Source organism: Carassius carassius, chromosome 15 (genome assembly GCF_963082965.1).
Source record: "Carassius carassius chromosome 15, fCarCar2.1, whole genome shotgun sequence".
NCBI lineage: Eukaryota > Metazoa > Chordata > Actinopteri > Cypriniformes > Cyprinidae > Carassius > Carassius carassius.
The window spans coordinates 17,836,622-17,862,567 of NC_081769.1; the positions used below are offsets into that span (position 1 = coordinate 17,836,622).

Below are 25,946 nucleotides of genomic sequence, written 5' to 3' on the forward strand. Positions count from 1 at the left end.
AAATTTTAAATGAGCTAATTAAGTGGAAAAAAGTGTAAAATTTCTCAGTTTAAACATTTGCTACGTTATCTATGTTCTATTGTGAATAAAATATTGGCTCATGTGATTTGAAATTCCTTTAGTTTTCATTTTATTAAAATTTAAAAAACGTCCCAACTTTTCCGGAATTCGGGTTGTAGTATATGTGTATTTTTTGTATTGTAAAAAAATAGCATAGAAATAAGGCTTTTATGAAAACACTGAATAAAATATGCTTATCAACACACAAACCATTCACAATTGCTAAATTGGGCTAAAATAGAATGCTCAGTGATACTAATTAAAGTGCCATTTGGGAGCCGTAAGGCAGTTCTTCTAAGGCAGCCGAGCCAAAAGAGCCGAATCTTTAAAAAGAGCCGAACTTCCCATCACTAATGAGAAGTTCTGTTAGTTTATGCGAATCGGTTCTTTCAAACAATTCGTTTCAGTGGATTTGGTTAATTTACGTCATCAGCTTGGTTCATATCATGGCATATTACATAACCTACATGTACATTTTTTTAATATAGGGGTTTTAAAACATTGTATAACTGTTATGCATACATTACAACCATCTGAAAAAAAACTACTCATGTTGAACGGTGTTTTAAATATTAAACATTTATATATTTACTTGATTTGTAATCCTTTGATAAAGTTAACCATTGGAATCAGACATTGTGAAGCTGTTAAACCAATTCATTCAAAAGAACCGATGGAACGATTACTGTAACGTTAGACGCTGGCTGAACAAAGTGGTCTTGCTCCGTCCCAAACACTCACACTCAGTCATACATTTGATGTATAAAGTAGTATAAATCAGCATGGACTCTTCCGTAGTAAAAGGCTTGTCAAATTCAACAAATTGCCCGTGTTCGTGGTTATCATGAGCATAAAATCCTTTTCGCAGACTGTCACATACAACAGGTAACTAAACGCAACGTTACGCTGTGATAAATAGCTGCGTCATTGTTTCATGATAGCGGCCGTTTGCGAGACAACTGAAAACAAGTAAATACATCATGATTAAACGGCTCTCTTTTCGATTTTCACTTCTCAACATTTGCATGTGTACGACTTGTTTTTCTCCAGATGTGACGCAAATGCTGTGCGCCGTCCTGGGTCAGTCCAGGAGTAGACGAGAATATTTGGTCAGGTAAAGAAAGTTTTACGCTTGGACACATAGAACAACAATAGTCACATTTATCGCTTTACTGTCAGTATAAATATAGAAGCTGACTAATAATGGCCATCATCATCGTATGAACTTCTTGTTTTTTTTGTATTATCGACGTCAGACGTTGCAGACTGCGCATTAAGCTAATCTGCTGTAGCTGTTGGGCTAGACACTTTAGCAAGACTATTATATTTGACAGATACGATTCATAATCGCGACCTGCAGACTGACACTTATTGCAGAACGACATTCTCTGTGGAAATATGTAGCCGTAATGTCGCGCAAAGGAAATCTGAAATATTTTTGGTTTAGCTAGCATATGAAATGACTATTATGAAGTTATATTTGCAGATCAAGTTATATGTGCTATGCGGAATTCCGTACATTCACAGATTAAATTGCAGCTGGGCATAGCTACTGCATACATGTAAAATGTCATATGCAGAAGATTGTTATTGATAGCCTACTTCCTGTGTAACCTCGGTTTTTTCCTGCAATTTAATGCAGCTATTAACCATGTATAATCTAGCTATACACACACACACACCTTTTTATATTTATTTTGTTTGACAAGCAAATTATGTGCCTTTTCTCATGTTTTCCAAATGTTGAATTTATCTGAATGCATTTTCTACATAATTTTTTTTCTACATTAAGAACAATTGATCACATCTGTGGATTTTTTGATGTTTTGTAATGCAGGTATTTGTCATCCACATGGGAATGGGGGACATGAAGACACCAGATTTTGATGACCTGCTGGCAGCGTTTGACATTCCAGACATTGATGCCAAAGAAGCAATTCAGTCTGACACTGATGGCAATCAAAATGAGCGCAGTGGTGTTGTTGGAAAGGAGAGAAGTGGAAGTTCATGCCTAAGACCTCCAGAAAGCCCTGAGCCTGTTCCTTTAGCTCCTCAAAATGACCCCTCCGTGGTCAGTGTGATTGTAAAAAACAGTGTACATTCTGATGACAAAACTGAAGGGAATGTAACTGAAGGGGACATTTCTGGTGCTGATGCCTCACATGAATCTCCCCAGAAAGGTCCCAGCGAAGATGGCCTGGTGCCACCAGATCCGTTCATCATTAATGGACTCAAAACTGTCTCTGTTGGGGCTACAGAACCCTCTCCACCACCAGCTCTAACCCGGATGCAACCAAATGGGCAGCTTTGGTCTCTCTCTGCTCCTAGTGTTTCAACTGATGACAACCAAGATGGCACTTCTTCTAAACACCCTTCTAGCACTTTCTCCACAGCTCAGTCTTTACCTCTGCCTGACCCTCCCATCTTATCTTCACATTTAATTAGTTCAGACTTTCCTGCAAGAGTTGATTGTGAGGAAGCACCACCATTAAATGGCACTTTGAGGGCAGGAGTCCGTCGACACTTATCTGAAGATGAAGAATCTGAACCAGACCTCGGTAGCCCTGCACTTGTCATACAAGAAAGCCCGGATTCACAATGGTGCTCTGCTCCCAAGGTACCACGCCTGAAGCGGTCTCCTTCAAGCGTGTTTCAACCACCATCTCCCTCGTCCCCCTCCTTACCAGTTAGTAACACTCAAATCGAAGAGCCATCTGTCCAGAATCCAACACTTCTACAAAGCGGCGTCAACCCAACATCTTTGACCTCCACAAGCGATCTGCCAGCTGAAGAAAAAGACGTGGAGCACATAATCGAGGAGAGAGATTCTCCTGAAAGCCCTGAGCCAGAAATCCCTCAAACCCGGCCATCAAATCAACAAGAAGCCAATGAGCCAGAACAGAAAGTCAGAAAAGAAGAAGCCGCTCAAAATCAAGTTATTGACATGAGCATAAGTGTGCAGGAGAATAGTGGTCTTCAACTAAAAACAGAGGCTGGTGGAGGTGCGGAGACACAAGGGAAATCCACCAAGACTAGTTTGGTAGAGTCCCCCTCTGAAGATGTCACAAACTCCGGCAAAACCTCCTCCAAGCCTCTCAAAGTCAGAATCAAGACTGTCAAAACGTCTGCTGGAAACATCACACGTACTGTATCTAAAGTGGCTCCCAAAGGAGGCACCTCCAAGGGTCTTGGTGGCCCTAAAGTTCAAGCAGGGGCCCATAGGATCCAGAAGTCTGGTGATGCTCCTCAAGGGCGAGCTCAGGGTTCAAAGGTGTCGATGTTGCCAGTTTCCACCCTTCAGGATGCCAGCACAGCTATGTTATTTGCAGCCAGCAAGGCACAGAATCAGATGGCCACCAGTCTTTCCACCACTGCAGTCAAGATCACCAGAACATCAACTCTCCCCTCCATCACCTCTTCACTAATGCCTGGGGTTCGCAGTTTGGGGCAGAAAACAATGAACGGGAATCCTGGGACTGCCAAACCAGCCTCCATTGTGAACAACTCGGGGGCTGTGATCTCACGCAGCCAGTCTAGCCTCGTTGAGGCCTTCAACAAAATACTAAACAGTAAGAATCCACTGCCAAGTTATCATCCAGACCTCTCCATCCCGCCTCCCCCAGAATGGGGTCTTCGAGTGCCCTCAACGGGATACCGTTGCCTTGAATGCGGTGATGCATTCGCTCTGGAGCGCAGTCTGGCGAGGCACTACGATCGGCGCTCTATGAGGATCGAGGTGACCTGTAATCACTGCTCCAAACGCTTGGCTTTCTTTAACAAGTGCAGCCTGCTGCTCCACGCACGAGAGCACAAGGAGAAGGGGCTGGTTATGCAGTGCTCACACCTCATCATGAGTCCTGTGAGTGTGGAGCAGATGATTGGCCAGCAGGATACCGTGCCTATAGGTTTGTGTCTCTGTCACTGTTAGTGTATTTATAGATGCAGTAGGAATAGAATACTCATAAGGCCTTTTCTCCTCATATTTTTAGACATTTATACGTAACTAACAAGACTTGTGAGGAAGGGAGTAAATATTTTAGATTTAAATTTGGACATTTTGGATCAGGTGATGTCAAAATATGGTCCACGTGGGGATGATAGGGGGTCTGTGGAAAATTTGAGAGAACCCAAAAAGGTTTTACAAAATGTATTTTAAAGGTTAAATTAGGATCAAGTTGATTAATTCAACACATTTTTATTTATTTAATTTTTTAATTTTGCTTTTTAAAAACCTGTCAGAAATCCTGTCATTTGCTATTGCAGTTGGGTCAAAGACAAAAAAGGGTTTTCAAGTACGATAAGGATACAGCTTTGAATTGTTGTTGTTGTTGTTGTTTTTCAATACATTAGATTAATTAAATATACATTTATTTTGCACATATAATAAATATCATACATTTGTAACATGATTTACAGAAAACAGCCACTAAAATCTCATTCAGTGTAACAATCTTGTCAGCGTATTTACCATAAGAATCAGTTTATGACATATTAAAAGAATACTTCTTGTAATTTCACATTTTTAAACCTAGCCACTATACCATTTTGGCCATTTGTCAGCAAGAATTTTTTACTCATTTAAAATGCAATAAAATTTTGTATGCTCACCTATTCTTTTATAGATTTTAATGCGTACAGTTCAGAATAAGTTGGTTTAATGTTGTTTAAATTTTAACATAAATATAAGTGTTGCACTGAGATTTGAGACTGACATTTTATTCTCCCAAAACATATTTGAAACCTTAAAGGGGTCATATGATGCGATTTCAAATTTTCCTTTATCTTTGAAATGTTACAAGCTCTTGGTGCATAAAGAAATCCAAAAGAGATATTCTTTATAAAAGTAGACTGGTACACACCCCCCTAAAACGGCTCGTTCAACCCCCCCCCCCCATGTCTACGTCATGATGTGGGTAGATTTGCGTAATGCCGCCCAAATGTTCACACAACGAAAGAAGGCATAACTTTCATTCTCACTGTTGCCGCCGCCATGCCGTGGAAATGCTGTGTGTTCTGTTGTGAAAGCGAAACTACTTTGTTTGGCCTTCCAAAAGAGAACACAAACAGAAATCAGTGGTTAAGTTAAAACTTTTGGAAATCCTTGTCTGGATGAAATTTGATTCTTAATTTTAGTTTACAAAACAGACATGAAACTCATAGTTGTAGGTGTTCACACAGGGATCAAGTAGCAGTCACTGTCTCTGTGCACTTCAAATCAAAGGACTCAAGCTTTGATGCTGAATAATTCATCTGGGGCTTGTTCTTTCTGCACACTTTTTCAAAGAGCAGTCTCTGTGCTCAGTGCATTGCAAAAGTACTCTTTAGGGAGCTGAACTATAAATCAGAGGTTTACAGTGCTGTAGATAATTGTCCACGATTATCTAGATTAGTCCATTTCATTAACCCATTTCAGATTGATTTATCTGATATGTAATATGTGCAGTCTCTTTTACAGGTGTCCTTTCTCCAGCTGCCTCCACTCTGTCTGCCATTAAAGAAAGTGGTGTCCATCTGTCACAATCTTCTGATAACAGGTAACAACACATTGTCAGATCATGTTTATTTGGTTTTTATGTTTGAATGAAAGAGAAATAAACAAAAATGAATGGAGACTGAGTGATTAAGATGCTGCGTTGTATGTTTGTGTACTCCATGTTCTCAGCTGTCCAGAGTGTTGGAGTCCATTCAAAGGGAAGGCAGAAATAGTGGCACACTTTCAAGAGGTGGAGCCTGGTGGCACTGAAACGGTGAGTGAGTGCATGTGTGGGTGTCAGGACTATAACCGTGAGCTTTCTTTTTCTTCTTCTTCATTTTGGTGGTTTATTTGGGCCATTAGTTTTGCAGTAGTTCAGACTAGGGGTCGACCGATAATTGTTTTTTTTTGACAGCCGATGCCGATATCTTGGAAAGCAGAGGGGCCAATAGCCAATATAAAGCCGATATAGTTTTTATGTAATTCATATTTATCGGCCTTACCGATAAATCGGTCAACCACTAGTTCAGACTTGCATTCGCCCTGCTAACACTTTTAGCATTGGAAAAATATATGAACATTTTTCATTATTATTATTTAATAACATTTAACATTAAAATACATAATAAAATGAGCATTATTATTATTACAAGTTGTTAATATCACCTAACATTTTTAATTTGCTTAAAAAAATATTTTCACCCTCAGGCCATCCAAAATGTAGATTTTAGATTGTAGATGTAGATGTCGAAACTTTGAATTTGCTTGCTCAACAAATAGATCATCTGCGGTGAATGGGTGCCATCAGAATGAGAGTCTAAACAGCTGATAAAAACATCACAGTCTACCCAACTACAGTCTTTTGATTAATGAATTAGAATTTAAAAAGCTGTTTGTTTGCAATAAACAAACCAATCATTAAGATTTTTTAACTTCAAACCATTGCTTCCATTGAGCCTTCTATCTATAATACTACTTTCTCCAGTCGTTGTGGATTATTGCGCATTATTGCATTGTTTTTATCAGATTTTATCTTTTATTAGTTTTTGTCTCTGTAAGCAAGTGATGTATCACTCAGTTGTCAGTTTTTTCAGTGAAGAAAGAAACTCACATCTTGAATTTTCATTTTTGTGTGAACCATTCCTTTAATATTCATTAATAATATCCCATTTTGATTTCTCTCTAGTGTTGTATGCAGTGTTCTCCTCCGATGCCGCTGTGGAACTCATGTAGTGCTGCGGCTCACCGGCGGTTACATCAGCAGCTCCCTCCGCTGGTTTGCCCTGAATGCGGTGTCACCTGTCAGTTTCATGAACTCAACACTCATCTGAATCAAACCTGCCTCCACTACTCACGGCGCCTTGGATATAGGTAACCACCTAGCCATGCATACTACTAATAAAACCCTTGTTTCATCTATTGTTTTCAAAAGAGCACTTTAATGCCCATTCTCTAATTTTCATTGCAGATGTGCTTGTTGTCATTTGGTGTTTGGTGGAGTGAATAGTTTGAATGCTGTAAAGACTCACATGCAGACGGCTCACTGTGAGGTCTTCCATAAATGCCCCTCCTGCCCCATGGCTTTTAAATCTTCCTCTAGTGCTGAGGGCCACTGCGCCTCCCAGCATCCTGAACTCCTTGAGACCGAAAGGCAGTCCAAGTAAGTTGGGAAACTACCTTGAAACTGTAGCTACATGAAATTGCAGTCAAGCAACCCTTTTAAAAACTAAAAAATAATTTGAATGTTCCCTTTTTTTTTTAGTTGCTAATAACCGTTGTTTTTTTTGACAGGGAGATCTATAAATGTGTGATGTGTCGGACTGTTTTTACACAAAAAGCATTACTCAGTGTCCATATCGACACTCACTTAGCCAAGCAGAAGATGCACGTCTTTAAATGTCCCGACTGTAACAAGCTGTTCACTCAGAGGGGTTCCCTTCTTGAGCATGTTAAGGTTTGTTTTCTATTTAGTTCGACAAAAATAAGCTCTATTCATTGACATTGTGAGTGTATGAACGAATTGTAATTTGTCTTTAGGACTCTCACAGGGACTCTAGCATTTATGACACATCAGCACAGAACAATTTGGTAAAAATGGAGAGCTCTGACGGGGAGCAGGAGGGACAGGGTGAAGACGAGGACCGAGGAAGAATGGCGAGAGAGGATGGGAACTCTGCTGTCCAGAGATGGAGCTGCTCACAGTGTCAGACGCACTACATAGACAAAGAGAACTACATCACACACATGTCTGAGCAGCATGGCAAGGTCAGGACTTCATCAGGCAGAACTCAACTATAAGGAGATTTTTTGCGCTGACAAAATGTTTCAATACTCCTACCTCAAAAAAAAAAAGAAAGAATATATTTGTCAAATATATAATCATATGATTCTTGTTTCCAATTTGTCCTGAACCAACAAACCTAAACTAACAATGTTTCATCTTGATTTTTTTGTTTTGTTTCGTTTTGTTGAAGGAACTGAAGAAGTTTCCATGTACTCTTTGTGAAGGGTCCTTCTCTTCATCATCAAGTTTAAGACGCCACATCCGTGTCAAGCACAAAGGCATCAAAAGAGCGTTTTATTGCCAGTAAGTTAAAAGTATACAGCAACATTTTTTCTTCTATGGCTTTTTTTGTTTTTAAAATAACACTCATTCTCTTATTTTCAAAGTCATTTACTTTCATTTCTTGTTACGAAGACTCTGTAGAGGTGGGAAGAGGAGTTTCAGCAGTAAGCTGATTCTTGAGAAACATATTCAGGCTCAGCATGGAGGAGACAGAGGAGCAGCCACAAAGAGTCAGAGTCAGGTAAGAGCCCAAATACACTCCATGATGAACAAAACACATCCAAAGCCATGATCAACCTACAGTGACTTTTGTTGCTTGAGTTCACCGAAGCATTCAGCTTTTGAAAATGTAATTACACATCGTTTCTTTACTGATCATGTATGTGACACTGGACCGGTCATAAGGGCCAATTTTTTTAAATTGAGATTTATACGTCATCTGAAAGCTGAATAAATAAGCTTTCCATTGATTATGGTTTGTTAGGATAGAGAGCAATATTTGGCTGAGTTACAACTATTTGAAAATCTGGAATGAGGATGCGAAAATTCAAAATATTGAGAAAATTACCCTTTAAAGTCGTCCAAATTAAGTTAGCAATTCATATTACTTATCAAAAATTATGTTTTGTTATGTTTACTGTAGGAAATGTACAAATTATCTTACTATTTCTGATCTTTAGTTTATATAATTTTTGGCATTGTTTTGTTGGCTATTGCTACAAATATATCCGTGATTCTTATGACTGGTTTTTTTTGGTCCAGGGTATATATATGGAAACATTACTAATTTTTAATGTTTTTGAAAGAAGTTTCTTCTGCTCATCAAGCCTGCATTTATTTGATCAAAAATACAGAAAAAAACAGTAATATTGTGAAATATTATTACAACTTAAAATAATAGTTTTCTATTTGAATATACTTAAAAAAAAAAATTTATTCCTGTGATGCAAAGCTGAATTTTCAGCATCATTACTCCAGCCTTCAGTGTCACATGTAACATCAGTCTATCACATGATCATTTAGAAATCATTCTAATATTCTGATTTATTATGAGTGTTGGAAACAGTTCTGCTGTCTAACATATTTGATGAATAAAAGGTTAAAAAGAACTGCATTTATTCAAAATAAAAAAAAAATTCTAATAATATATATTCTAATAATATATTTTCTTTACTATCACTTTTTATCAATTTAACACATCCTTGCTGAATAAAAGTATTGATTTTATTTAAAAATAAGAAGAAAAAAAATTACTGACCCCAAATTACTGACCAGTAGTGTATATTGTTATTACAAAATATTAATATTTTAAAAATATAGCTTCTTTTTTTATTTTTATTTTTAACTTTTTATTCATCAAAGTATCCTAAAAAAGTGTCACATGTTCTGAAAAAATATTAAGCAGCAGAACTGTTTCCAAATTTGATAATGAATCATCATATTAGAATAATTTCTAAAGGATCATGTGATAATGATTCTAAAAATTCAGCTTTGCATCACAGAAATAAATGATAATTTAAAGTATAATAAATTTAAAAACAATTATTTTAAATTGTAATAATATATCACAATATTACATTTTTTTTCTGTATTTTTGATCAAATAAATGCACGCTTGATGAGCAGAAGAAACGTCTTTCAAAAACATAAAAAATAGTAATGTTTCCAAAGTTTTGGTCTGTAATGTATACATATATATATATATATATATATATATATATATATATATATATATATATATATATATATATATAATTGTATAATACCGATTTCAAAAAAATTTCAAAAGCTTTACAATAATATAAAAGAAAATAGAAGCAATGTTGCAGACTTCATTAGTTGAGAAAATTCAAATTCTGCTATAGAACAGCTCTAAAAAAGCAATAGTCATCGTTCAGCTCTAGTTAGTTCAGTGTTGATTCAGTTTATTTTGTAAATTATGACATTTATTCACAAGCAGCTCTTCAGAAGCTTGAGTCAGTTCAGTGTTAATTCAGTGTTAATTCAGATTCAGTCAAAATTAATGAATTATGATAATTTTTTCAAACATAAAGTCAAACCTTTTACAGCTTTAAGTAACTGGACACAATTTCCCCATATTGAAGCTCATTGAAAGTGAACGACTTCCTGTAGTTATGGCACAGCAAGTCGCTTTCATTGTCTCTCCCTCTCACTTTCAGGCAGTTCCTGGTATCACAGATGCAGCTGACAGCTCGTCTGAGCATGATGGTGGTCCTGGAACTTTGGGCGGGGCCTCCATTGAAGCAGAAAGCCAATTGGCTGAGAGCAGCCTGACCAGGCCTGGCAGAGGAACTGCAGCTGAGGAGCAGGAAGCCACAGGATTCCGCTGCATGCCGTGTGGCTTTACCACAGAGCACAGAGAAGAGTTTCTCCAGCATATTGTTTGTCACCGTGACGGGGGCAGCAGCTTTCAGTGTCAGCAGTGCGGTGCGTGTTTCGCATCCTCCTCCTCTCTCAGCAGACATCTCTTCATCAGCCATCGAGTGCGTGATTCCCCCTCCGAGCGCAAACATGCATCTCCTGTCACTGGTTCAAATTCTGTGACCTCTGACTCGGCAGTTGCAGCAGGGTCCCCAGGCTCACCCTCGAGTTTAGGGGGGGCACAGGCGGAGGATGGGGAAGGTAAGCACACCTGTAAGGTGTGTGGACGTTACTTTAGCAAACCTGCTGATCTTAATACACACTTCAGAACTCATGGCATGGCCTTCATCACCGCGTACAAAACAGACAAACCAGCGTAGAGAGACAGGAAAGGGTGAAACCTGTCAAGAACATGTCACCCCAAAATCAACAACATAACAGCAAGCATAATTTAAGATTTTTTTTGTGATATTTATTTTACTTTGTGACTTTTCGATTTTAATTAAGCACACCAATTCTCATTACAGAATTCTCTCAATTTTCATTTAAGTAGATTTAAATTTCTTTATGCAAAATATAATTTCTTCTTATTTTTGGGGCGTTTTTGTAAGGTTCAGCATAAAGCGTGTATGTAATTAAAAGTCTGCAAATTATAAACATTTGGGTTTGCCACAGGCTTTTCACACTCTACATTCTCACCTAAAAACTAGAGAAAAACACTGCATCAGGGCAATACATGTTTGTAACAACATGTAGTAACTCTGCCAGACAAGTTTTATATAAACACGGAAGAGGAATACTATAGGGGAATGATTAGGTTTGATAAACCTAAAAAGTGATTGCTACTAGCTCTTTATTGAGCTGAGAGGTTGAGAGACACTGAGCATCATATTCAGAGTGTCATACACACGTTTACCAGCCCTGCTAAATTCCTGTGGCTACTGATTCCATTCTACAACAGTCCGTTTTCTCTAATGCAAAATGCAGCTGCTTACATAGATGAAATACTGTAATTACTAACAGCCAAATGCTCCTGAATCAGGTGACTCCTTTGTGCTTGAATTATTTTTATGTTTAATGTTTGTATTTCTTCCATTTGTGTTTCCACAGAGGCATTAAAATCAGGAAAATTGCTGATTAGTTGCTGATCTTTAAAATGAGAAAAAAAGTGCCTTCTTCATTTAGTCTAAGGTTAAGACTACTGTCAAAGGCTGAGGATGATTTGAAAGAGTTGAGTTATTTTTATGTTTGTGCTGGAATTATGTTTTATTGGTGCCTTGCATATCTTGACTATTGGTTTTCTTTTTTAAAGATGATTAATATAGATCTGTTTTACTGTAACCTGACTTTTTTCTGGCAGTTTCATATGGATTGTGTTGAGATAAATAAAAAACTGTAATGGCTTAATCACTACTCGATGCGTTGTTGTAGTCTACTGTATATACTCATTTGATAAACCTATAAATAATAAAAATGTTTTTTTCCCCATTTTTTTTCTCTTCAAGTTCAGTCCCGTAAAACCAAAAGGGGTCATTGGATGCAAAATTAACTTTTGTTGTTGTTTGTTGAACATTAATGTTAGTTGGAAGTGTGTCTACACATCCACCGTATAATAATAAAAATACAGTCCTGTTTTCTTTTTTTAAATCCCTATTTTAAAATCCCCTTTCTCAAATCCTGCTGTTCTGAGAATCCTGTCAGAATGATGTAGTTCTACACAAGCCCCGCCCACGATTGTTGATTGACAAGGGTCTGACCTTAGACCCGCCCTGAGTGAGCTGTGAGCTTTTCTTATGATCAATGTTGAAAAAATGGGCTGCTTAATATTTTAGTGGAAATAGATAAATAGTTCTTAAAGCACAGCATTCATTTGAAATGAAAACATGTCTTTACTGTCACTTTTGATCAAATTAATATTTCCTTGATGAATAAAAGTATAAATGTTTTTGAAAACAAAATCTTACTGACTTGAATGATAATGTATATTGCATATCTTGATATTTGCCAGGCGTTTGGGAGTTTGGTTGACCAGATGTGTTTTATTTAGCTTAAACACTTTGACAATAAATGAGGTATAATAGCTTTTTGAATAATTAACATTACCCTTTTATGTGACAACATCAGACAAAGACAAAGTAGATGGCTTGTGCATCTGATGAAAGCTTGGCATAAACTTCGGGTCATCAGTTATGGTTAACTTTGGTTATGGTTAGCTTCTACACCACATGAGGGTGTGAAAGTCTCAGCTTTTGACTATTCAAATCACACTCTCTGTACAGACAGATCTTTATTAACCCTTATGTTTGGGCATAAATGATTTAAAATAGAACACAACCTCTAATTAATACAAACATTTAACTTCAATTAAATAACTAATAATAAAACTACATCTTAGATACACTTTAATAGATTATACACAGTGTTTAAATTCTCTCATAGAATAACAATAGATGTGCATCTGAAAATACCTAAAAAGAAGTATTACCAAATATATTTTCTCTCTGAACTACATTTAATAAGTTGATGAAGATGAACTAGACCAAAATTTTATCAAACCACCATCTCACCATCTTGTACTATCTTTGATTATGCTCTAATCGCTGAGCTTAAATTTGCAATCAGTGACTTAGTTTTAAATAAAGTTTTGAAACAAAGCAATTATAACATTTCTTAAATCTACTGGTTTGCTGGTTGATCATACATCAGCATCTGTCATCAGACACATGGCATCCTATGGCCTTTGACTCTTCTGCTCCTTAGAGAATGTATCCAAACAACAGCAGTGCAATGGCCTGCATGAGGAGGACACATCCTGCCATGCTCTCTACAGATGCACCTGGAGTACGAAGAGAAACATATTTGTAAATTTGTTTTATAAAATTTTACGAATAAGAGATCCCTGCAAATGTAATGGTCATTATTTAGTGGAATTTTCAAAAAAAAAAAACCTTGAGATTATTAGGATTAAATTGGTGGATGACTATCACCAAACAGGTTTCCTGAACCTGTCACTTACCTCCTTTTAGTGGCAGTGTGACTGATCCCCCAGAGCCTGGATTGGAGATTCCAGTGGAGTTTCCAATGGGCACTTCAGCACGTGCAGTTTTCAGTCCCACAGCTTCATCCAGTGCAGCCTTTTGATCGACCCTCAGTCCTGAACGCTGAGCCTCTGTTACCGCGGCAGCATTGTCAGGACCCAAAGCCTTCAACTGGCTGACCGACAGTGCCTGATCACAAATGACGAGAGTCACTTTTTCTTTACTTACAGAGCAACTCAATTAAAGGGATACTTCCCTCAAAATTCTCTCATCATTAACTTACCTTCCCTCCTCCATCAATCTCTGGATTTATAAAATGTAAGTGTATGGTACCTCCAAAGTTGACACTTCAAAAACCACACAAAGTGAACATGACGGTAAACCATATGACTCTAGTTGATGAATCAATACAGCTGAGGTCAACAGTTAACATCCCCCCTTTCAGAATCTGCAAAATGTTAATTATTGTTTATTTAGTACTGACCTGAATACGATATTTCACATAAAATATATAGTATAGTCCACAAGTGAAAATAATAGCTGAATTTATTAAAATGACCCCGTTCAAAAATCCCCTTGATTCTTAATACTGTGTTCTTAAAAATTACAGTAGGTTCAAACACTCACCGATGCTCCAGAAGGAAAAAACATGCATTAAGAGCCGTACTTCTGAACAGAATGGAGATGGGTTCATTTTTGATATTTTGCCTAAATATCATGCATTAAAATTTAGTACTGCCCTTCAGAGGCTACATAATAAACTTATATGTTTCCCAGAACACAAAATGAGTTAAATTTACCCTGATTTTCAAATTCAAAAAGCCTTCACCCCCCTGTTCTTAATGCATGCTTTTCCTTCTTGAGCATCAGTGAGCGTTTAAACCTTCTGTAATAGTTGCATGTGAGTCCCTCAGGTGTGAAAAGATAGATCTCAAAATGCCACAGTCATTATTGGAAAGGGTTCAAATACACAGAATATGCTGGAAAACAAAGGGATTTGTGGGACCTGAAGGAGTTTTCTTTAAAACAGCAGGAGATTTAACTGTTCAGGACAAACAAGGGACTCATGAACAACTATCAATAAACAAAAAAACAGGTAAAGCACAGTATTAACAATCAAGGTCATGTAAACTTTTGAATTATTTTCTCTTGTAGACTGTATCTTTTTAAATGAAACAATCAATGAGTGAGAGAAAAATACCAATATTTTTTTTCTTTTGACACTATAAACCGTTGCATCTGGCCAAATTTCAGTATGTTGTGAAACTTATGTGTGAAGTGGAGGTCCTCTCTGCTTCCAAATCACTTTTATCATGTTTTTTCTCTCACAATTGTTTCACTTCAGAAGACACTGATTCATCAACTTGGATTGTATAGAATACTGTTGTGTTCGTTTTTATTTTACAGTTTTTGAATCATCAACTTTGAAGGAGCCATCCATTTGCATTATGTGGACTCAACAGAGATGGATTATTTTTCTAAAAGTCATCTACGACAGCACAAGGGTGTTAATTCTGTTTTTTTGGGTGAAGAATCCCTCCACTTACAGTTAAGCGATCTGAGGATATGAGAGGGATGGCAGATGGCTGAATGAATGGCAGGACGGTTGAATTTAGACTTCCCAGCTCGACAGCACTTAGACCAGCTAGAAACACATGAAATAACCAAGGCAGCTCTCACATCTGAAGTTTGAACTAGTCACATGGAAATATTCAAGTTTTTCACTTGGTGTCCTTTGTAACTTACCAATAATGTTGCCCATAATGCTGACTTGAGCTTCAGTCCATGTGTGGGATTTTCCAAACACAGCCACTGCCTTTTCCTTCAGACGCTCTCTAATGTTCAGAGGACAAGGAGCACGGCCCACCACCTCTACTGACTCACTGAGAAACACACATCACAGGAAATCACAATGACCTGATCTGTTTTGGTCAGTTTTGTTGTGCTGTAGGGTAAACAAACACACTTAATTGAGAATATAACCTTGAATGTGGAAGTGTTTCTAACCTGAAGCTGACGGGATTGAGCTGATCGATCTGGCCAGGCTGTAGACCACAGATAAACTGTCCCAGACCCACCATCTCCAGCTGTCCTAATCTAGACATGTTGATTCCAGCCACTCTTTCAAAGGCCTGCCAGACCGCTGTCCTCTGCAGAGTTCAGCATTTTCAGTATTTGTTTTTGTATAATAAATATATGCTAAAAATAAATTAATTAATTCAAGTGTTCGGGGTCGGTAAGATGTTAAATGTTTTTGAAAGAAGTGTTTTATGCTAACTAAGACTAAATTGATTTGATCAGAAATACAGTAAAAGCAGTAATATTGTGAAATACAGTTTCAAATAACAATTTTAAATGTAATTTATTCCCATAACGGCAAAGCTAAATTTGTAGCAGCCTTTACTCCTGTCTTCAGTGTCATGATCCTTCAGAAATCATTCTGATATGCTGATTTGCTGCTCAATAAACACCTATTATTATTATCAGTGTTGGTAATGTAACCGTGAAACAGTTAAAAAAAAGATTATTTTATGAATACAAAGTTTGTTGATTTTAAAATAAATGTAAACATGAAGGTAATGTAAACATATTTACTGTTTGATCAATTGAATGCATCCTTGTTGAATAAAAGATAATTTCTTACTGACCCCAAACCTTTGCACAATACTGGAAGTAAATAAAAAAATAATAATAAATATGTTTCTTAGATAACTTTAAGTTGTATATATAAACTCTAGATGCTGTTTGGTGACTGTGTGTGTGTGTGTGTGTGTGTGTGTGTGTGTGTTTGTATTACCTGTGTCTGGGTAAAGTTGCAGGTGGTCATTGTCTCCAAAGTGTCCAGTGAGGCAATGCTGAGGTTGCCCAGCTCTTCAGCACTGAAGCTCTGGCAGATGCAGCCCAGAACAGCAATCTGAGACTCATTCAACATGGACACACTCCCCCATGCCTGCCATATACAATAGACGTTGTCTTTGACCACTGAAGTCAAACTGTAAAGTTTTTTTCTGTATATATTAGAATTTAACTTACGTTTTGTGTGTGTTTGTGTGTGTATGTGTTTGTGTGTGTACCTCCAGAGTTTTTGCTTTGAGTGCAGCCAGTTGTTCGGTGCTATAGTTGGTTATCTCTCCTAATGTTGGCACAACATCTTTGAAAGTCTGCACAGTCATTTTACTGAATTCGGTGGGAGTCCAGTATACATTCCCCTGTTTGAGGTCCTCAATATACGTGAGCATGGGGTCTATTAAAGTGGACACCACTGTGCTAATAACTACCAGTGTCAAAGAAAGAAAGAAAGCAAGCAAGAAAGAAAGACAAATGGCACATTGTTAGAAATCATATCACTAACATTTCCACTATTGATTAATAGACACACCTACCTTCACGCTTCCTGCGGTTTTGTAGTGTGCTACTCGTTTTGAGGTCAAACAGTTTGCGACGAAGTGCAGAGAGGTCAAACCAAGAGCGGAACTCCTTTGGAGGAGGAACCACAGGCTGACTGGGCAAACTGTCCATCAGGTCTGACAGATATGACTTTACCCAGCTCTGCAAGACAGATGAGCAGAATGGAGGGATGGATGGGTAGATTAAAAAACAATAAATAATAAAATGATGGCCATTTAAAATAAAATTAAGGAAACAATTAATCATTTATTTATTTATTCATAAGTTAAAAAATATATATTAATGATTTGATGATTAATTAAATTCATTTTACATTAAACACATTTTTAATGATGTACATTTAATAATTTAATCCTAGTTTTTCATAATCTACTGGTCAGCAGCATTGCTAAGATTCTTACTTTGGGTGGCAGCTTTTCAATGGCAGTGTCATTAAGTAACAAAAGTGGCCCAAGCACCCTCATATCTTCCTCTGACCATAAAGTAGTGTCCCTTGGTTAAAGAAAATACACATGTATCAATAACAGCAATGCAAAGTAATTTTGCTCTAATTGCAGCACTTCAGGCTAGAGAAGAAGGATGTTTGAAGTGAGGAATTTTTCAAATATTTAAACTTGTTTTGAAGCCAATGCAGTCACAGTCTCTTTAACAATGAAACCACTAGAAAATGTGGGATGTGGGATCTGAGGTCTGCAGAGGTGGGTTGTGTGAAGCCATTGTGGGTTATGTGTGATTTTGCACATGCTGTTACCCATAGGTTGTCGTAAGCAGTCTGAACAGATGCTCTCTGTGCTGTTGCTGGATATACTGACAGGAGGCGAGAGCCTGCAGGGTGGAGTTCAGAGCTGCAGGGTTCAGAAAGGAAATCCAGGCTGGGTCTAACTCACACACCAGAGAGCCTAGAGTCAAAACCTCTGCCACGGACAGATCAGACGCGTTCCTCTTCTGCACAGATACAGAATACAGATTAGGACAATGTAGAATCCTTTTCTGCTGGTGTCACATGGTCTGCTTTGTCTACTGGATTATTTTATGAATCAGCAATTTTGCACTCTACGGTGCTTCTTTTCTATTGTTTTTCCATGTAAACATTCTATAAATGTTTGCTTTTTTAAAAGCAAAAATTTTGAGACTGTAAAAAAAAACTAGAGACATGTTGCTAACTTTTAACTTGAGCACTGTGTTTTTAAAACTCTGGGTCATGCATGAAGTGCTGTGCAAGATGCGATTCCATGCACAAAGGTCAAATGGTTTCAACTAGCGCACATTTACATAGAAAGACAATGAAAAAAGAGCAAAAGAGAGAATTGCAGGGGAAACAGAACAAAAGAAAAGATCTCCAGGTGTTTATTTTTTAAAGGTTAAAAAGGGGCCATTCCTATAACGCACTGCAATTGTCGTAATATGAAGTTAGAACAAGAAAAAAAAATACATATTTCAACAAATGATACATGCAAAATTAAAAAATTCAATCTACTCCACTTTACTGCAATGCTGCAATCCTGCAGATTTAAAATTTGCATTCTTTTAATTCAGCTAAGAGGTCACGCTGTGAAATACAGTATTGATTTGGAGAGCAGAAAATTTGCATAACCCTGAGTTTCCTGTCTACTGCATTTGCATTGATTCGTAAGTTGTCTACTGCATTTGCATTGAATATACAGTAAGCCAATGGAACGAAAAGTGTACAGTGACACCCATTAAGTCTGACTGGATTCGGATATGTAATGCATACCATCCAATCCGTTCATGCTGGATAAGTCTCAGCCTGCATTTTTTGCTTGTTAAATATTCTCTTTTACTCAGAAATGCATCCCATTACAGAACTGATATGGCTTACAAACATGTTAACATTAGATGAGTGTGGGTTATTTTGGACAGGAGAAGAAAAGCCTGTGTATATGTGTGCACATATTACCAGGCAGCTGATGGCTCTTTTGGTAAGTGCACTGCGTGCTGGAGAGCTGTTTGGTAGAGAGGACAGGTTGACTTGATTCATCTTCTCCATGAAAGCGGGACACACAGCATCAGACAGGTTTTGAATCTTCTCCACTCTGAATGTGTCATGACAGTGTGGATAGTGTGAGAGGGGAACATTAGAAAGTAAGAACTCTGTATTAGCATAACTGAACATGAACTGAAGTTAATTTAAACACATTTTAATTGTAAGCATATACAGCACTGCTCTGTTCTTACGGTAGATGGATGAGCAGCACAGATGGGATGGCCTGGAGCTCAGAGTTTTTAATGTTGTTGAAATATCCTGGTCTCTGCTCCTCCAGACTTGCAAAGAGTTTTTGAGCAGTACACCGAATCTAAGAAGGAAAGGAGATCAGGATGGGATTTTTTTTTATATATCTATTTTTAATCATGGAAAAGTTGCAGAGCTGATGAAAGACAGTGTGTGAAAGCATGATGAATATATAATGTTTACCTGAACCCTGGAGAGCCATGCGCAGGACTTGTTCAGTGTCTGTGCCATTTCCAAAGCATCAGTTCGATTGATTTTTTCAATCATTTCACAAGTGACACCCTGTACAGCTGGACCCAGCTTCCTGTTGACAACACCATGAGCTTGATCAGGATAATACATTTAAGGCTGCAATTACTATTTTTGCCCTGATTTGCAGTCTGGACAACTCAACACTAGCTGTTGAAAGTCAAAGTCAGTCTGTAGATTCTAAGCAGTCAGCATTGACAGATTTCACAGAAATTTGCGTAGTGTAGACTATGAGGGTATAGACTCCAATTTTTTAGCCTCAGAATTTTAGAAAATTTATTTTATTTTATTATTTTTATTGAACTTTTTAGAACATTTTATATGATTGTTTTAGTTTGTCATGCATTTCCTAGCAATGAGGCACACATTTCTGCACGAGTTTATTGTTGTCAGAATGACCTAAAAGTCAAGTAGTATGTGATCCTCACTCGCTTAAAGTATGATGCTCCAATTTTAAAATCTGCTCCAAAAGTCATGCACTTTATTCCAGCCATTATGCAGACAACATTTATTTCATTAATATGCGATTCTTCATCTTAATCGATAAAAATAAGTAGCAACTAAATAAAGTAAATTTAGTAGCAGTTCCATGTTCCTTTTCATTCAGTTATTTATTAAGATCTTAACTATCTTGTTTTAAAGATAGTTAAAAAATTATTCTGTCTACATAACGTATAGCATTGCTGTATTTTGTTACAGTAATACAGAGTCTCACCGTAATTCACCAAGGTTAATCTTGTTACCCAAAATCTTCTTCAGAAGGAAAGCAGACTATAGAGAGAAATAAGGAAATTAGGTAATGTAGAAGTAATGGATTTGTATTTTTATATTACTATCTAGTGTGTATACCTGAGCACGAGTCCAGCCGCGTCCCTGCAGCTGATCCACAGAGCTGAGGTCTGCCTTCTCCAGCGTGGATAGAGACAGAGAAGAGAGGAGAGAATCTGGCAACCCCTTCACCAGTTCAGATGCATTTACATCACGACGGAACTGTGGGTTTGATAAAACCAAGAGAGAGAGCAGAATCAAGGATGAGGGATTTCACTGATAGTTTGGTCATATTTTTATTCTTCTTATTTGGGGAAGCTGTTCCATCTCTTTCTGAGTAACTCCTCTTATTCTTACCGCTTCCAGTAGTGCTGTTCTTTGTAGGGAGGACATCTTCTCGCTCATAGTGTTCAGGGCTTTATTTCCCAGCAGCCCTTCTGCCTTCACATTCTTGAGGAGGGAACTGGCCACCCCTCTCACCATCGTACCCAGAGACAACAACTTCTCACCGCTTATATTCTACAAAAGAAAACATTCTTGTGAAAACAACAGTATAAGGAACAAAACACATCTCTATAAACTGAGCAGAAAATCTAACCTTGGCAGCTTCCAACAGTTTCTTTGCCAAAGTCTTAGCTTGAGCTGGGCTCCAACTGGCCTGACTCAAGCTGGTGAGGGTGTTGTTCAGGTCTTCAGAGGAGAAGCGGGACAGCCGGGAAAGAGGAAGGGCAGACACGGCAGATCCCAGAGACTGCAGAATCTCAGGATAGGAGGAACTGCTATCTTTCTCCAGAATGATCTGTACTAGCTGTCTTTTCACCTGAGGGAGGGTTGAGTGAAAGAAAAAGTTACATTACAGTTATGCTAAAAGAATTTGGGAGCAACAGCGATTCAATAAAGTGTCAGTTCTGACCTTGTCTATTTCAGGGTTGTTGCAGGCCTCAATCTGAGAGAGCAGTTTTCTACTAAGATTCAGATTCAGAGACTGTGCACCATCGAAGAAACAAGCCAGAGAGCCCAGCCTGTGAAAAAAGAGAGAATGTTATCCTTGGAGGCCTCTTTCCATATCAGAGTAAATAACTAAACACATAATTGTAACACTGTTTCAAACAATTGATACTTTATATTTCATATTGTACTTCAAATCTCACTGTTGTGATTTTATATATTATAAATACAATGTTTGTAATTGCAACTTTGTTTCTACTAAGTGCAACTCCTAATACTTGACATTGGGACTTTTTTCTCACACTTATTCATTTGTTTCTTACAAATTTAACTTTGTCTGATACTTTTTGTAGTTGCAAATATTTTTTCTTATAATTGCTACTTACATTTAACACTGGGACTTTTGTACCTCAAATTTGAGACTTTTTTTCTCATAACTGCCGTTTATATTTCACAATGTGAATAATTGTGACTTTATATCACACAATGTGACTTTCTGTATCACAACGTTACTTTATATCACATAATCGTGAATTCATTTTGAACATTTCTCTTTATATATTTAAATCACTTTTAATTATTTATTTAAACAGAGCGGCAACAGGCTTCCAGGGGAACCGGTGTATTAATGCTGATAACCTAAATATCTTTTACCAAACACATGCACAAAACACACACTAGTGATGGAAATCCTGACCTGTCCAGGTTTTGAGTGAAATTTTCACTGCTGGAACACTCTTGTTTCAAGCGTTGAAAAAGTGTTCGGCCAAGGGCAGGCTGGATTCCATTAACATTTTGAAATGATGGAGAGAAATCTGAAGTCCTGAAAAACTCACATAGCTGACAAAGAGAAAGATTACTGTAGTTATTTGCTGAGTTATAGGTGGTTCTGAATTCACATTACATTTGTATGGAATGCTCTGAGAAACAAAAGGCAATGGAAAAATACACATATGAACTATGGCAATGGCTTGCATATCATGTCACAGACTCTGACCTCTTCTTTAGGGATGGTCTTTGCTTCTTCTAAAGATAGTCGAGATAGAAAAGGCCCCATCATTGTCAACACAGTAGCGTTCAGCCAGGACAATCTTGGAGGACATATATGGACCCCTGTTGAAGCTAAAATAAAAGGTGTATAAAGTGTATAAATAAACTAAATGTTAAATATCAATAATTCATATTTCTACTAAATATAATTAATGTCCTCTCTTTATATTTCTGCATTGTTATTATCTTTGGTGTTTCTCTTTCTTCATTCTTCTGTTCATGATCCACTGTATTATTACAATTCTATCTACAGTATAAATCTTTTCTTTCTGAAACAGGCGGGACTGTCTTTATGTTTAGGATTTCTTTTCCAATGTTTCCTCTCCAACTTCTTCACCACTTTGCAATTCCATTTCAGTTTTCGCTTCTTTCATTGACTTCTTTAATATTTACCATTCATCATTGGATGTGGATTCCCTTGAGCTCCTGGTACATTCATCACAGGCATCGCTGCTGTGACTAATGGAACATTTTCTAGATTAGTCAAAAGAATTGATGCATAGATTAGTATATTATGTTATATTAATTATATTATATTATATTATATTATATTATATTATATTATATTATATTATATTATATTATATTATATTATATTATATTATAATATATTATATTATATTATATTATATAAAAAATGATCAGGTCTGTTTTGATGAAAAAGCTCGCTGATCACTCAAAACTTACGAATGATTTTTCCCAGTGATCCAGGAGGCTGGATGTTCAGGGCTGGTGCTTTCAGAAGGCATTTATATTCATTTAGTGCAACTCTCTCTTTGATCCACCCTATAACTGCCTTCCTCTGTTCCTCGGACAGAACACTGAACACCTCACCAAGCACCTTCATCCTTCAGCATCATGAGGAAGAAGAGAAAACAGACACAAACAAGGAGTCAATATTTTACTTCAGAATTAGATGAAGGGAGTAAGATAAAGATACTCCATGTGTTTAGTCACAGTTTAATTAAACACAATACGCTCACATTTCAGCCAGGTGAGAACGTTGTGAAAATGCCGGCAACACAAAGCTAGACGGAGGCATTGTTTCTAAGAAGGGTTTAGCCGCCCATAAAAGCTTTGTTAGATCTTCTTTATTGAGGTCTGTTCCATTCTGCATGATTGTCATCCAGGAAAGAGGAGCCATGAATGCCCGAATGAAACAACCAGGACCTTCCTAAGTGTGTGCAAATGTAAAAAAATAAATAAATAAGGAGAGAGAGAATGAAAAAAAAAGAGGTGTGTTAATGCCATTTTTATTGAACAGTTTGAATAGTTTTACGTATAGGAAGCACAGAACACCACATAGATAAGTGCTACCAAAATTATTATATTTTAGTTTTTTGTCGTAGTCCAGCACTAACCGTGCTATTCCTCATGAGATCAATCATATGGCCCATGTTGGTGCAGTTCCGCATCTTCTCAGCAATGTTCTAAATTTAATGTAGATTTCCCATCAGGATGCACATAAAATAAAGACAAAATATGGACATATTGGTGTCTTTCCTGTGTATCTCTCTCTATATAAGTCAAAAACTAAATCTGAAAGAAAGATTGGGGTTCGGCTTTGGGTAAGAATTATAGACCCTTCACGGGAGTTTGATTGACAGGCGAGCTGACCAATCATTACGCTGAATCTGCAATGTTTGTTAAAAAAAAAAAAAACAGGCATCTACTCTCTGGATTTATGTTGACCTTGAAAATTGTGTGTATCAATGTCTTTCCATGGTTGAAAGACAGATACCTTCTGGTGTCCATTCACATTTATTTCATGCTTTAAGAAGAAAAGCGGAAGAAGATTTGACTGAGGCGCTACAGTGATTTGACATATTTTTCACTACGTGAGAAAATTATGCGTGGCATGGCTTGTCAAACATAGCAACAGCAAAGAGGAAGAGGGTCTTTGCGAAGGGTCAGTTGTCTTACTTTAGCTACAGGTAACCATATGCATGTATTTGGGATATTGAGAGTTACCCAGACTGAGTCCTGCTCTTCTGCTGTTTCATTGAACTGTGGTTTGGAGTGAGAGGGGAAAGACTGAGGAAGAGAGGAGAGAAGCTCTGGAAAAATAGAGATGGGGCTCTCCATCATCTGTCCATATGAGCTGGAAGATAAACAAAGAAAATGTAGTAGTTTTCCATGCAATGAAATGTTATCATTAGTATTCAAATATACACCTGGCATATAGCTGCTCTATAACATTAGCTCAATGGCAGTCTACCTGTTCAGTGAATTGTTCATTACAGGCACCTGGTGACCTGAAACAATACAACCACATCATTTAGCCAAAGACACAACACATGACTGAGAAACACAAACACTCTCTCTTTATTATGACTGGAAACAAAAGGAACAAACATTAGCTGGTACTGCATACTGGTAGGAACTATAGAAGAATTGTTATCTGACTTCATAATATATACTGCATTTATGATGGTAGATTAGTAATACATTTTGTTCAGGTAGTGGCAGAGCTGGAATGGATGCAGTATGCAAATATATCCAACACTCTTTCCATGGGCACTTGTATTTGCTTATGGTTTGTCCAATATAGCTCCCTTAATTTATTACATTAAACACAGGTGCAACATATAAGTCATTTTGATACCATGAGTATATAAGGCCAAATGTGTTTAAGCTTAAGATAATGAAAATGTGGCTGTACAAATGTTACCTTTCTTGAAGCATGTGCTCATCTGTCAGGAAACAAAAGAAGTGTAAATATTATATTACTATACGATATAAGACAAAACATGCAGTTTGTTCTGAAAAAGACTTATATATGCATGCACGCAAATGTAGGGTTGATTAATGAACAATGCTAAAATCAACTAAATTCATATTCAGTGATAGTTTCATCTTGCATATCACACTTTTTTGTTTCTTTACTTTTATGACCCAGAAATTGATTTTACTACAGTATATTACTTTTCTTCTTTCTTTTTTATTTGAAGGTTATCTGTTTTTTTTTCTTTTTTGACAAATTTCAATTTTCAAAATATTAAATTGTCTCTGTTTAATATATATGATATGAAGTTAGCCTCAGCAGGACAAGAGGTAAGCCATTTTTTTTGTATAACTTCCACATAATGTTATGGAAGTTACATTGTTATTTAAGTAAATTTACAATTTAGAAAAAGTGTTTCAGTATAGGGTGTATAGTTAAAGAAATAACCCCTTTATCCTAGTACATCAATGTAATTTCTGTTTGATATATAACTATTGATCATGTGGTACTTAGTTACCAGTTCCTTGGCCATTTGCCTGAAGTTTGCAGGTAGTCTGGGAAATTCTATTGACTGGTTGAAGGGCATCTCCATCATACCCTGGGACATTACTGTAAATGATAACAACACAGGAGATTTATACTGAAATTAGTGACATTTTTTGTGTCTGTTCTATTAAAGATCCAAAATTATGAAATTAAAAAAAGTGATATAGCCTATTAAACCATTTACCTGTAGCCCACTGGACTAGACATGAAAGGATCAAAACCTCTCTATACAACCCCATTTTGCTGTTCCCTGTTCTCTTTCTCCAGATGAGGCTCTACGGACAATAAATATGGATTTAGACAATTTCAATGACTGCATCACATTGCAATGACCGCACACTGACATCAAAATTACCATATTACATAATTCTCTTCTGCAAAAACTTTATCTAGAGTGGCAGCTTTATTATCTGTAATGGCATCATCTAACATAAATAAATCACATGCAGATGATACAGACATATCTGATGACACGCAAAACAG

General features: G+C 37.0%; 2 protein-coding genes across 3 annotated transcripts; one reads left to right on the forward strand and one right to left on the reverse strand.

Moving 5' to 3' along the window:
- The first annotated feature begins 1,070 nt into the window (after window positions 1-1,070).
- Window positions 1,071-10,957, forward strand: znf687a (zinc finger protein 687a). 2 transcript variants are annotated; one of them, XM_059567719.1, is made up of 12 exons: window positions 1,071-1,174; window positions 1,898-3,965; window positions 5,516-5,594; window positions 5,723-5,807; window positions 6,720-6,904; window positions 7,002-7,193; window positions 7,325-7,487; window positions 7,571-7,798; window positions 8,008-8,120; window positions 8,232-8,263; window positions 8,294-8,340; window positions 10,279-10,957. In XM_059567719.1, exons 2-12 carry the CDS (start codon window positions 1,913-1,915, stop codon window positions 10,858-10,860), a joined length of 3,759 nt encoding a protein of 1,252 aa, XP_059423702.1. In that variant the 5' UTR covers window positions 1,071-1,174; window positions 1,898-1,912; the 3' UTR covers window positions 10,861-10,957. The 2 variants fall into 2 exon arrangements, with proteins under 2 accessions (XP_059423702.1, XP_059423701.1); XM_059567718.1 differs by having other exon boundaries at window positions 8,232-8,340.
- A 1,805-nt stretch (window positions 10,958-12,762) lies between these two features.
- On the reverse strand, window positions 12,763-25,764 carry otoa (otoancorin). Its single transcript, XM_059567038.1, has 29 exons — window positions 25,648-25,764; window positions 25,435-25,526; window positions 24,864-24,885; window positions 24,411-24,447; window positions 24,164-24,293; window positions 23,554-23,622; window positions 23,176-23,366; window positions 22,880-23,040; window positions 22,586-22,666; window positions 22,140-22,264; window positions 21,840-21,982; window positions 21,108-21,216; window positions 20,793-21,014; window positions 20,552-20,713; window positions 20,276-20,416; window positions 20,142-20,197; window positions 19,361-19,481; window positions 19,123-19,241; window positions 18,845-18,980; window positions 17,678-17,871; window positions 17,328-17,418; window positions 16,902-17,067; window positions 16,593-16,792; window positions 16,316-16,468; window positions 15,526-15,668; window positions 15,265-15,401; window positions 15,066-15,163; window positions 13,497-13,707; window positions 12,763-13,316 (listed from the first exon to the last, which is right to left on the reverse strand). The coding sequence occupies exons 1-29, from the start codon at window positions 25,700-25,702 to the stop codon at window positions 13,237-13,239; spliced, it is 3,645 nt and encodes a 1,214-aa protein (XP_059423021.1). The 5' UTR covers window positions 25,703-25,764; the 3' UTR covers window positions 12,763-13,236.
- Between the last annotated feature and the right edge of the window lie 182 nt (window positions 25,765-25,946).